Source organism: Pseudophryne corroboree, chromosome 5 (genome assembly GCF_028390025.1).
Source record: "Pseudophryne corroboree isolate aPseCor3 chromosome 5, aPseCor3.hap2, whole genome shotgun sequence".
In the NCBI taxonomy this organism is placed as follows: Eukaryota; Metazoa; Chordata; class Amphibia; order Anura; family Myobatrachidae; genus Pseudophryne; species Pseudophryne corroboree.
In genome coordinates this window covers 440545678-440559352 of record NC_086448.1, presented here as the reverse complement: position 1 = coordinate 440559352, position 13675 = coordinate 440545678, and the positions used below count along the sequence as shown (strand labels likewise).

Below are 13675 nucleotides of genomic sequence, written 5' to 3'. Positions count from 1 at the left end.
ACAGTCGATCCAAGTGTTCATAGAGACAGGGACCCTGAATCAGTAGATCTGCAGGAACGGAGTGTCCATGGATAGCTTCTGCAGATCTGTGTACATATTTCGTCTGTGTCACATCGAAGCTATTAATATCACTGCTCCTCCTTCCTGTTTGAATTTTCAAATCATCCTGGGCAACAGGGAGATTGGTGGAAAGACATATGCCAGATGAAATTTTCATCTCACTAACAGGTCATACACGAAGATTGCTTAGGGATCCTTTGTTCTTGACCCGTATGCTGGTACCTTGGTGTTCTGACGTGAAGCAATAAGGTCCACTTCTGGCAGTCCCTATTTGTTTATCAGAATCTGAAAGACTTCTGGGTGCAAGGCTCATTCACCTGCATGAATGTCGCACCGGCTGAGAAAGTCCGCTTCCCAATTTAGGACTCCGGGTATGAATACTGCGGACGCGCCTGGATGATGAAGTTCTGCCCACCTTAATGTGCGGCTAACCTCCCTTATTGCCATCCGACTGCAAGTGCCGCCTTGATGATTGAGGTACGCTACTGCAGTGGCGCTGTCCAACTGAATCTGAATCGGTTTGCCTTGAAGCACTTCTTTTGCCTGGGCGAGTGCCATGTAGATGGCCCAAAGTTCTAGGACATTGATTGGCAGACAACTTTCCTGTTTGGTCCAACGTCCCTGGAGAGAGTATTGCTCTGTTATAGCTCCCCAGCCTTGGAAACTGGCGTCTGTTGTCAGAGGCACCCAGTCTGACCTTTGTCTAGATGGGACGTCTGTAGCCACAAGGCTAATGACTGACAAACTTTCTGTGGAAGGGTCATTGTCTGACTTTTTATTGTCTGATGCACTCCATTCCATCTGGAGATAATCAGATGTTGAAGGGGTCTTGAATGGAACTGGGCGCATTCTACTATGTCGAATGCCGAGATCATTGATCCCAGAATCTGCATTGCTGCATGGATGGATACTCTCTGATTGAGTATCAATCCGCGAATTCTCATCTGTATTGTGGATATTTTGTCCAGAGCTAGAAAGTTTCTCTGAAGACTGGTATCCACTACTGTCCCTAGGTGCGTCATCTGCTGGGATGGAACTAGAGAGGTCTTTGTTGGATTTATGAGCCAGCCGTGAGCCTGTATGCAGGCTATTGTCACTTGTAGATGGCAGTGGAAAGTTTCCTGGGATTGTGCCAGGATTAGCAGGTCATCCAGGTATGGGAAAATTCTTATTCCCTGATGGCCTCGCTTGCTGGAGCCGGGTGGACGCTGCCGTGAGAGAGGGGGAGATGGGGAGCGGCGGCTGTGAGAGATGAGGAGCGGGGAGACGGGGCGTGGCGGCTGTGAGAGAGGAGGGTCTGGTGGGGGTGGGTGGGGGGAGAACGGGAGAGCCTCGCTACAGCCCACTGCTGACACCCACCCCAGGGTTCGTGGCCTCATTAATACACAGAGATTATGATCCCTTAGGTCTAGCGCTGGTAAACCAGAGGTGGAAGACCGCGTCAGCAACTTTCCTGTAGTCTTCATCTGAGACAATAAGACTGCTTTAAATGCGTCTTAGACTGTTAAGCGGTTAAGACGCCAGTATGGACCTGCTAGTACGTCCATCTGGAGCCCGCCGTAACACCAGCGTCTACATGAGGGCAACTGTTGTTGCGACAGCGGCGGGAAGATGTTGTTGCTAAATGAAGCTTAGATTCGGAATCTGCATCTCAAGTTCGGAGCCAAAGCTCCCTGCGAGCCGAGGCGGCTGTAGCAGAAACCCTTCAAGCTACCAGAGTACCATCCTGTACTGTGCTCTTCTGACTGGATTCCCACAGATGCGGGCAACGTGCAGACAGTCGGCTTCAGGGAACTACACAGCAAATTGGACTGAACCAGTAGAGGAAGTTATGCAGGGGGAAGACCAGCGCAGCAGGCTCTGCACTCCCCTTTACACAAGGGCTATGCAACCCTCCTGTGGTGAAAACGCTTTGTATAGCGCATGAAGACTGGTCGTGTTAAGTAGAGAACACCCCATTCAAGGGAGCCTCCGCATAGTAAGACCATGCAAGATGGCCACCAGCAGCTGTTTTGTGCTGCCGCCCTCACCCTCTAAAAAGGTGAATGCGCACACCGTACCGGAGTCCAGTCTAAGTAAAAATAGAAAAATTAGAAAAACAAAACAAACAAGCTACAGAAAGCTGCCCAGCAACACCCCTAAAACATGCCCTTCTCTGAAGGAACTAAGGAAAATTGGCATGTGGGGGAGAAGCTTAGGACTTAAAAGTTACAGGTTTAATTTTATTTAAGTGCCAGCTTCGCAGTCTCAGCCTACAACCCATGGTCCTGTGTCCCCAGCCTTGATGTAGGAGAAATACAAGACACACCCCTTTGTGATAAAGCATGATTCATATTGTCAGAGATACAGAAAGATACTGCCATTTCTATCTAGATCAGGCATGTCAAACTCATGGTCATCCAGCTGTTGTGAAACTACAAGTCCCAGCATGCTTTACCAGCTGATCAGTGGAAGGTATGCTGGCAAAGCATGCTAAGACTTGAAGTTTCACAACAACTGGAGGGCCACAAATTTGACATGCCTGATCTAGATAGATATGGCAGATAACAGTGGCAAGTGAAACACAGCAAGCAAAATAAATGTATACAGGTTAAACTTCTCATATCAGCAGGAGGCTTTTTGGCCTTGTAGGAGATGATACATACCAAACACACTCCTCCCACCATGTGGCCAGTAGTGAGGCCCACACATGCCCTATAAGCCAGCCATAGTTTTGGGGGAGCAGGGGGGGGGGGGGGGGGGGTAAAATTTGCATCAAACATGGGTAGGGTTTTATAATACATACAAGAGATTAAATGCTTATTGCATCTTTCTCCATTTATTACATGACTATTAGAATAGACACTTCAATGCCACAAGGAATATTTTATGCAAAGATACAGAATTTCAATGGCATTATAATTTTAAACTCAGTGTGCATGATGCAGGCAGCTGAAATATTGTACATCACAGTTCCTCTATAAAAGGCACATACAGTTTGTGCTAGTGCAGACTTGCATGTATTTTGCACTCAAGCCTCATTACAAAGATGGAATGAGAGAGGTAAAAGGTGCAAATGCAGGCAGAGTACATTAAGGATGTGTTGAAGCTAACTGCTACCTGCAGAAACACATATGCGCCTGTTAGCGGGTGCAAAAGATACGCCTCTTAATGGGCAGGTTCAAGCACACAGGTGATTACTTGATGTAAACCAGCTCATACGTATGCTGCCAATTCGTAGCCAGCCCCATCTCAAGATGTGTAAGGCTCAGCGTATGTACAGAAAGGGTATGGGTCGACACAACTTAGGTCGACAGTCATTAGGTCGTCCACTATTGGTCGACAGGGTCACTATGTTGACATGAGGTTTATGTTTGTTTGTTTTTCTTTCCAACTTTTTTTGGTGTTGTTTTCTTTGTAAAGTGATGGGGAACCCCAATTGGTGCACCGTGTGCCCACGCATGGCTCGCCATGCTTCGGGCAAGGTTACTATTCCAAATCGTTGTCCACGTGGATCGTAAAGTATGAAAAAGTCCAAAAATTGAAGACAAAGTTAAAAAAAAACTCATGTCGATCTTTTGACCTGTCGACCTAGTGACCCTGTCGACCTATAGTGGTCGACCTAATGACTGTATCCCGTACAGAAATACAACATTTTGTGAGCACTTTGTTAAACAGTCATTTACGCACAACCACCTGCATCAGCACGTCGGTCACAAGACAAACTAATTACGCCAGCCACATTAACTATGACCTACTTATGGCAATATGAAATAGGACATAGGTCAATGGATAAGGACCATGCTAACGGATATGTTAAACATTTTACAATAAAAATAAAAACGAATTATTTTTACTTTATTAAATATAAAACTTCACATACCTCTTTGATAGGAATATATTAATGAAAAGAGCATCTAGGCCACTAGGCTGACAGCTTATTGTATTTGTCAAATACAATACAAAAATGTAAAAATAAAAAATGTTTTACTTACATTGCCTTCAATGTCCCATCTATAAAAACAAATATACGTACACTTAAGCATATAAATGGTACCAAGCAAAAGAATGTTTATGCTACATCACTAAACAACTCACATTTTACTAACATTTGGCATGTTTGATAATAAGGACAAATTGCTGCAAGTAACTTCTTGTACTTCCATTATCTACTTTGCTTCTGTTTTATACAAGCCTATCCTAAATAATAAAAGGCTAACACTGCTCCTCACCTCTATGGGGGGATTCGAGTGTTTTGTGTGCCGCTGGCACTGACATTACTGTTATGTTTTTCGGTCTTTTTTACAGGCTGTTAATTAGTACAGGTTGAGTATCTCATATCCAAATATTCCGAAATACGGAATATTCCGAAATACGGACTTTTTTGAGTGAGAATGAGATAGTGAAACCTTTGTTTTCTGATGGCTCAATGTAACAAACTTTGTTTAATACACAAAGTTATTAAAAATATTGTATTAAATGACCTTCAGGCTGTGTGTATAAGGTGTATATGAAACAAAAATGAATTGTGTGAATGTAGACACTTTGTTTAATGCACAAAGTTATAAAAAATATTGGCTAAAATTATCTTCAGGCTGTGTGTATAAGGTGTGTAAGTAACATAAATGCATTCTGTGCTCAGATTTAGGTCGTATCACCAGGATATCTCATTATGGTATGCAATTATTCCAAAATACGGAAAAATCCGATATCCAAAATACCTCTGGTCCAAAGCATTTTGGATAAGGGATACTCAACCTGTACAACAACATTTACAGTAAAACTACAAACAGCAGTTGGTTTTAGGTTTGCAGCAAACGTAATTGCCATATTTAATGTATTGCAAAAATAAATGTATCTAATTTTCCTTACCTTGTTTTTCTATTGGGTTCTGCAAAAAACAATGATACAATGTAAACACAAAAAAAGTCTCAATATCATACATCAAAAGTACATTTTACAGCAGAGATTTTCAACTATTACTCGCAGCACACTGAACAAAATGTAAATATTGCCAAGGCACAATTTTTTTTTTTAAACTCAAATATAATGGTGATGCACGTAACGGTAACGATAACGGTGGAGTTGCGATCCTAGGATATCATGTTGCAGCTTCCCTATAGGTAACGCCTGAGCCACATCTGAGAAAGTCAGAAGAGCCCAACACTGCCCGGGCCCAAAATTAAAACTGGCTCTGCAACCACTTAACCGTTCAGTATTGATCGTTCCAAGGCCTGAATAGTGGAAAAACACTGACGGGCCTGACTCTGCTTCTATGGCGGCACACCTGGAGACTGCTCAGGGCACACTAGTTGAAAAACATTGCCTTACAGTATATGCACTAAAAATTATGTTACTTTACATGTGGGCAACAATTTATTATGGGCAGTCCTAGTGAGCTCTAAATATCGCACTGTATGGACATTACATATACAATACCAGTCAAAAGTTTGGACACACTTTCTCATTCAACTGAATGAGAACGTGTGTCCAAACTTTTGACTGGTACTGTATATCTATACATATATTGGTTTTACAGTCAGCACTAACTACTGCATAAACAGCTATTAGCATTGCACAATGCAGTAACTTTTTAAAACAGCATACAATGGCCAACAAATGTTATGCTAGCATACAGTAAGTAGGTCCTATTGGAAATTCAGATAAGTAAATAAACAGAACAGTTACATGCAAATCTAAATTTTACAGAAAAGGTCACTGCAGTGGCTATGGGCCAGGTGCAAATAGATATGTGAGCAAATTAAACAAAAAAGGAATATAAAAGAACTGTTCTCAGGAAATATAGAATCTACCTAAAATGTAAAAAACATAATAAAGAAGAAGAAACCCCTATTGTGCAGAACAGCACCGTTGCTCCCCACGGCACCAGCATGTGGCATGCAGGGCATCCTGCAGCTTAGAGAGACACAAAAGGGCCAAACAGAGGATGCTCTGCTCCTTCATCGTGACATCAAATGTTTGGAGGTTGGGTTGGCACAGACAGAACTTTAAAAATCAATAAAAAATAATGTAAAAAAATAAACCGCAAAAACAAAAAAATGTTTTTATTTATTTATCAGAATGTATGGAGTAACTCAACTACATGAAAACAATGCTGTCACATTCATTCACAAACCACAACATGAAAGACTGACAATTTCAATCGGATTAGGATAATTCAACAAACGCAACAGATGGCATACTTGGTTGGATGAGAACTACGTAAATGACTGTTTATGCAGTCACTGACTGACTGCACTAATCACATTCTCTGATCCTGCTGCTTGGCCAGTGTCAGAAAAGGATTTTTAGTACTTACTGTTATATCAAATAAAATGATCTTATATTCTTCATACAGATGGATGCAAGGGTAAGTGCTAAAAATATTTTTCCTTCATCCTTTATGTGGAACAATGAGATTCCCAGATGACCTTTCAAAGCCATCGTTAGACGACAGTATGTTCAGACAAAATTACATGTCTGTCACACAGAGATACAACATTAGATCAGCAAAGCTCAGAAAACAAATGGAAGCTGCAGAGGAAGCGCTCAAACAGGAAAGCAAAGCCAGCCACAAACTGAACAGGCAAAGGAGCAGTCTCCGATACATATGCTTAAAAAAAAAAAGCCACTTATACTGTAGCTAAATTAATAATCATTCTCTTGTGCGTGCACCTGCAAGCACAAAAAGAAAATCAACCATCCATAAAATAGTCAATGCATGACAGGATCCACAGCACATCAAAAGAGGATGGGAAAACAGATCTGAGGCCACCTGGAATCTACCATAACGAAACAAAAACCTGAACACAGATATAATATATTTACTAAAGCTTCTAAAAATTAAAAATGGTGATGTTGTCTATAACAACTAGATTCTATCATTTTCTAGGATGGAACAGAGAAATGATTGACAGAATCTGGTTGGTTGCTATGGACAAACACTTCATTTTTAGATGCTTTAGTAAATTTACCCCTTGGTGACATATAATCGAAAACCTACCAAGAGCAACTTCCTGTATAAGAAAATCAACTTGCAAAGGATGCCTCATAAGAAGGACCTTCGATGGGACCAGAATAAATAAGAAATGTGAACGAATGTACTGTACATTCACTCTAACCGCTAAATAAATGAGCACAGGTCCCATAAATTTGCAAGTTATTTCCCAGCCCAATTTACAGCCTAGAGAATTCTCAAGCCTCTGAAGAACATAGCCACTCTGTGCAAACCACGTAGACAAGACACAGTATAGTTGGACCCTAGCTGAAAAGATCCACCTGGACGGAGAAGCAGCTGTCCAATATCCCCACAGGCATAAAAACTGGCAGCAGAAGACTTCCGGTTCTGGTGCTGCAGCGGATGGCGGTTTGGTGAGGAGCTATGTTGCTGCCCCGGCAATATACCGCTACAACGCCGCTTTAGTGGCTTCCTTTTACAGAGCAACACACTGTCACGGACAGCGGAATTCACAGGTGGTCCTATGGATAAGTTCCCCCCCTCCCCCACCCCCACAGCGGCCGCCTAAAGCCCACAGGTCCCGCTATGAGAAACGACGCGCAGATGCCAATATGCCCACCGTGGGAGAGACACTGCGCACTGGGGATGAGGACTCACACGCTCCCACACAGCATGATGCTTTTCGGCCCCTGCTCCCCCCTTTCAGACAGCCCTGTTACTTACAGTGATGTATTGAAAGCCATTCAGGAGGCGATGGGTCCTATTATGGATGCACATTCTGCAAAACTTTCAAAAGGCTGTTTTGGATATAAAGTCTCAGCTTAAACAGCTCTTACAAAAAGTACAGACCACTGAAAACAGGGTTGGTGTGATGTTTCAAGATGTTGAGGAGCTGAAAGCTATTACTACCTCTCTGCAGAATCCGGGTAGTGGGCTAACAGGATTCTTACAGGGACCTGAACTTTAACGCTTTTTGACGGTATCACTTCCGGAATTGCTGGGAATACTTTATGTCTGCTCTGTCTTGATCGTTGAAAGGGCCCACAGGATTGGGCCGACACGTGCGTCTGATGACAGGAGACCACGAGTGACTATTTTCTGTTGCTTAAACTACCAACACGGGGACGCCATATGGTCGGCTTCCAGACGCAAACGTGATCTACAATGGACCACCACCAAAATATTTATGTATCAGGATTACAGGCACGGGTGACCTCCGCAGAGTAAGGAGTTTTCCCTGATTTGCTCACACCTGTTTAAGGCCAACCACAAGTCTGTATGTTACCCTGTACTGTCTATACTACTTCTCCGCCCATGAGGCAGGTCAGTCATGGCAAGGGGCTATGATTACGACTACTCTTTGTTCAAATACTCATGTCTTGTTTAAAATTGGGAACGTGGAATGTTGGTGGTATCAACTCTCCGATTAAACAGAAAAAAAAAATCTTATATTAAATGTTGATGTAGCATTTATACAGGGAACACATTTGCTACCCCCTGAGGTTGTTAAACTTAATGTTGCGATGGTTAGTTATGGCTTCTTCCACTTATACCTCTAAAGCTAGAGGAGTAGTGATTGTAGCCAAACAGTCTTTAGATGTTGTTATCCATTCCACTACTTCTGACCCTCAGGGGTGCTATGTGATTATAGATGTGTCTGTTAACTAGATATTTTGCAATCTTTATGCACCCAATGTGGGCTCTAAGGACTTCTTTTTGCAGGTACTTACTAAATTGTATTGTCCCACTAATGCATCTCTTATTCTTGGAGGTGATTTTAATTTGACTTCTTCCAATGTATTGGACAGGAGCAACCCCAGAGACAAACATGCCCTCCCCAAAAGTGGGAATCCCATATATTACCCGGGAGCTGGGGGCGGTGGATGAGTGGAGGGCGTGCCATCCTTTAGAACGTGATTATACTTGCCCGTCAGCTGCGCATGGCACGCTCTCCCATATTGACTACCTCTTGTTGTCGGAACACGATTTCCCCAGGGTTTTAGACTCTAACATCAAACCCATCCACCTATCTGACCATGCTTTATGTTGGATGAAGATCACTACGGACAGAGGTCCAATCAGGAAGTGGAGTTTCCCCTCCCATTTATTCAACTCGCTGAGGTTCCGCAATATTTTAGAGGCCGCTTGGATTGATTATAGAGACCACAACTCAGAGTATGCCACGGCTCAACCATTGTTGTTTTGGCAAGCCATTAAACCGACCGGTCAAATGATTTCATATTTTAAACATAATACTAAACAATTGGGAGCGGCTTACTTGGAAGCACAAGGGAAGCTTACAGAAGCCTAACAGGAATTTAAACGCTGTTGAGGGGTCGTCGCTCCCCCATTACGGCTTTGTGCAGTGACACAGGTAGTCTAACCAGATCTAACAAGTGTATCACTGATGCCCAGCTATATTCGCAACCAGTCATTGATGGGGGAAAAAAGGCGGACATTTGGTCTAAAATTCGGTTACCATAATTGTCGGAGGATCAGGCTTCCTCCTGGTTGCCCCCGTTTACATCTGAGGAAGTTGGAGCCGTTATTTCTAAGCCCCGGATGGGCTCTCCAACAAATTTTATACAATTTTATCTCCTAATATTTACAGACTCTTTAACTGTGGTGTTTAATACTATTATCACTGGAGGCACTCCCCCACAATACTTTAATTCTGCGATCCTTAGAGTACTGCCCAAGCCAGGACGCGACCCTGAACTACCTAGCTCCTACCGTCCTATCTCCTTACTGAATACGGACTACAAATTATTTACTAAAATACTGTCCAACAGATTTAAGCTGCTTCTGCCTCACATCATATACCCTGATCAATCCGGGTTTATTTATGGCCGTCAATCAGTGGTTAATATTAGGAAAATTCTTTATATATTACAACATTTACAGGACTAGAGTTGTGTTGAGGATGGGGCAGTTTTGTCATTAGACGCTGAAAAGGCCTTTGACTTTATTACTTGGAATCACTTATTTGAGGCTATACGTAGGTTTAGAGCCACGGATGGGTTCATTCAAATACTGACTAATTTATATTCTAATCCTGCCACACAGGTCATCGGTAATGGCTACTTATCACCTCCTTTTTTATATCCAGAGAGGCACTCTCCAGGGGTGACCCTCTATCCTCACTACTTTTTGCGATGGCATTGGAAATGGTGATTGCCCTTAGGGACTCCTTTATTTTCAGGTATTCCAGTGGGCAGATTAGAAGCGAAAACGAGATTTATGATAAGAATTTGCCGTTGTTAAATCTCTGCAAAGTACACTGGGCTCCACAAGGATTAACATCGGGGTGTAGAGTAGGATCTTGATCCGAGGCACCAACAGGCTCAAAGCTTGACTGTTCCCAAGATGCACAGCGCAGCCTCCTCTATAACCCCGCCTCCGTGCACAGGAGCTCAGTTTCGTTAATCAGCCCAATGCAGTAGCAGGTACCAGAGACAACAACGACTCGTAGCCAATTACACCACACACTCACCACAGCAGAGGGCATCAGCGGCTATGCCAATACCAACCCAAAGAAGCTAAGTGCGTCAGGGTGGGCGCCTTGTGTAGCCCAGTGTACCTCGAAGAAAGAGATTTAACAACGGTAAGTTCTTACCATAAATCTCGTTTTCTGCTGCGGGGTACACTGGGCTCCACAAGGATTAACATCAGGGATGTCCTAAGGCAGTTCCTTATGGGAGGGGACGCACTGTAGCGGGCACAAGAACCGGGCGTCCAAAGGAAGCATCCAGGGAAGCGGTGGTATCGAAGGCATAGAACCTTATAAACGTGTTCCCTGAGGACCATGTTGCCGCCTTGCACAATTGTTCAAGGGTCGCACCACGGTGGGCCGCCCAAGAAGGTCCAACCGACCAACTAGAATGGGCTATAATGGTAGCAGGAACCGGAAGACCAGCCTGTACATAAGCATGTGCAATCACCATTCTAATCCATCTGGCCAAAGTCTGCTTGGAAGCAGGCCAGCCACGTTTGTGAAAACCAAACAGGAAATCTGATTCTCTCTTTGTACTAATGGAGGAGGTTCTCTTCACATAGATACGGAGAGCCCGTACCACATTCAAAGACCGCTCTTTGGAAGACTTACAGGACAATGCACTCAAGTCCGAGACCCTTCTAGCTGAAGCAATCGCCACAGCAAGAATAGTACCTTAAGGGAAAGCCACTTAAGGTCAGCAGAGGCAAGAGGCTCAAACGGAGACTCTTGTAAGGCCTCCAAAACCACCAACAAGTCCCAAGGGGCCACAGGTGGCACATAAGGAGGCTGAATCCGCAACACACCCTGAGTGAATGTATGGACATCAGGTAGGGTAGCAATTTTTCTCTGAAACCAAACCGACAAGGCAGAGATGTGAACCTTGAGTGAGGCCAGATGCAGGCCTAAATCCAGGCCCTGTTGTAGAAAGGCCAATAGTTTGGCCGTACTAAACTTGAAAACGTCATGTTGTGAGACGCACATCAAGTAAAGTAAGCACTCCAGACCCTATGGTAAATCCGAACAGAAGCCGGCTTACGGGCCTACAACATAGTTTGAACGACCGCCTTTAGAAAAACCCTTGGCCCTCAGGACGGAAGCTTCAAGAGCCATGCCGTCAAAGCCAGACGGGCCAAATCTTGGTAAACACAAGGGCCCTGAACGAGGAGATCTGGTCGTTGTGGAAGTAGAAGGGGATGATCCCACGAGAGACCCAGTAGATCGGAGAACTAGTGCTGTCTGGGCCAAGCTGGAGTGACCAGAAGCAGGTTTCCTCCTTCTTGCTTGAACTTCCGTATTACTCTGGGCAGGAGTGACACCGGAGGGAACACATACGGTAGCTGAAAGTTCCACGGAATTGCCAGAGCGTTAACGAACGCAGTTTGACCGAGCCATCTGGCTTTGGGACCACAAACAGGCTTGAATAAAAGCCTTCTCCCTGTTGTGACTGGGGAACCCTGACGATAACTTGATTTTGACACAACTTTTGTATTGCGTTGCAAACTACCTCCCTGTCCGGAAGCGAAGCTGGTAAGGCCGATTTGAAAAAACGGCGATGGGGAACGTCTTGAAACTCCAGCTTGTACCCCTTGGGATACTATTTGTAAAACCCATGGGTCTAGGTCCAAACGAACCCAAAACTGAAGAGTTTGAGACGTGCCCCCACCGGTGCGGCCTCCCGCATAGGAGCCCCAACGTCATGCGGTGGAATTGGCAGAAGCCTGGGAGGACTTCTGCTCCTGTGAGCCTGACAAGGCTGGTGATCGTTCACCTCTTCCCCTTCCTCTAGTAGCAAGGAAGGAAGAACCTCGGCCCTTTCTGTATTTATTGGGCCGAAAGGACTGCATCTGATAGTGATACGTTTTCTTTTGTTGTGGAGGAACATAAGGTAAAAAGGATGACTTACCCGCGGTAGCAGTAGACACCAAATTATCAAGGCCGTCACCAAATAAGGCCTTACCTTTATATGGTAGAGATTCCATACTTTTCTTGGAATCAGCATCAGCATTCCATTGGTGTATCCACAATGCTCATCTCGCTGAGACTGCCATGGCATTTGCCTTAGATCCCAAAAGACCAATATCTCCCGCAGCTTCCTTAAGGTATGCTGCAGCGTCCTTGATATAACCCAGTGTCAAGAGGACGCTATCCCTATCTAGGGTATCTATTTCAGAAGACAAGTTGTCTGCCCACTTTTCGATAGCACTTCTTACCCACGCAGACGCAATGACAGGTCTGAGAAGTGTACCTGTGGTCGCATAAATGGATTTTAACGTATTTTCCTGCTTACGATCAGCAGGGTCTTTAAGGGCTGCTGTGTCAGGTGACCGGAGAGCCACCTTTTTAGACAAACGCGATAGGGCCTTGTCTACAATGGGGGTTGACTCCAACTTTTCCCTATCACCCGGCGGAAACGGATAAGCCACCGGAATCCTTTTGGGAATCTGAAACTTTCTGTAAGGACTTTCCCAGACATTTTCAAATAGAGTGTTCAGTTCATGAGAGGGAGGAAACGTTATCTCAGGTTTCTTTTCCTTATACATACAGACCCTTTTATCAGGAACAGCAGGGTCCTCAGTGATATGTAATACCTCTTTAACTGCCGCAATCATGTACTGAATGCTCTTTGCCAATTTTGGATCTAATCTGGAATTGCTATAGTCGACACTGGAATCAGTGTCCATGTCGATATCAGTGTCTGCCACCTGGGCAAATGTACGTTTCTGTGACTCCGAGGGGCCCTGGACTTGTAATAACATATCCTCCACAGATTTCTTCCATGCCTGTGTCTGAGACTCAGACTTGTCTAATCTCTTACTAATACGAGCCACATTAGCATTCAAAACATTTACCCAATCAGGAGTCGGCGGTGCCGACAGGGCCACCCCCACAGTCTTTTGTGTCTCTAATACAGCCTCCTCCTGGTTAGAGCACTCAGCCTCAGACATGCCGACACACGTGTACTAAACACCCACAGACACACCGGGCCAATAGGGGACAGACCCACAGTAAAGTCTGTCAGAGAGACACAGAGGGAATTTACCAGCTCACAACCCAGCGCCAAATCAACGGGTCTGAAGCGACTAATAAAAATGCCACAGACCTGTAGCGCTTTTAATATCAAGTATATTGCACCAAATTATCCTGTGCCCCCCCCCCCCCCCATTTTGCACCCTGATACTGGT

The 13675-nt window shown here is 44.4% G+C and overlaps 1 protein-coding gene across 38 annotated transcripts in view; it reads right to left on the bottom strand.

Moving 5' to 3' along the window:
- LOC134927837 (uncharacterized) overlaps positions 1-13675 on the bottom strand; it is a 1188393-nt gene that overhangs the window by 899628 nt on the left and 275090 nt on the right. Inside the window, exons 27-28 of one of the 38 annotated variants that reach the window (XM_063922886.1) lie at positions 4912-4930; positions 4035-4053 (exon numbers count right to left, since the gene is read on the bottom strand). The exons of the other annotated variants lie outside the window; for them this stretch is intronic. Of the exons in view, the coding sequence (XP_063778956.1) occupies positions 4035-4053; positions 4912-4930 (38 nt within the window). The remainder of the gene's footprint in view (positions 1-4034; positions 4054-4911; positions 4931-13675) is intronic. 38 annotated transcript variants of the gene reach the window in all.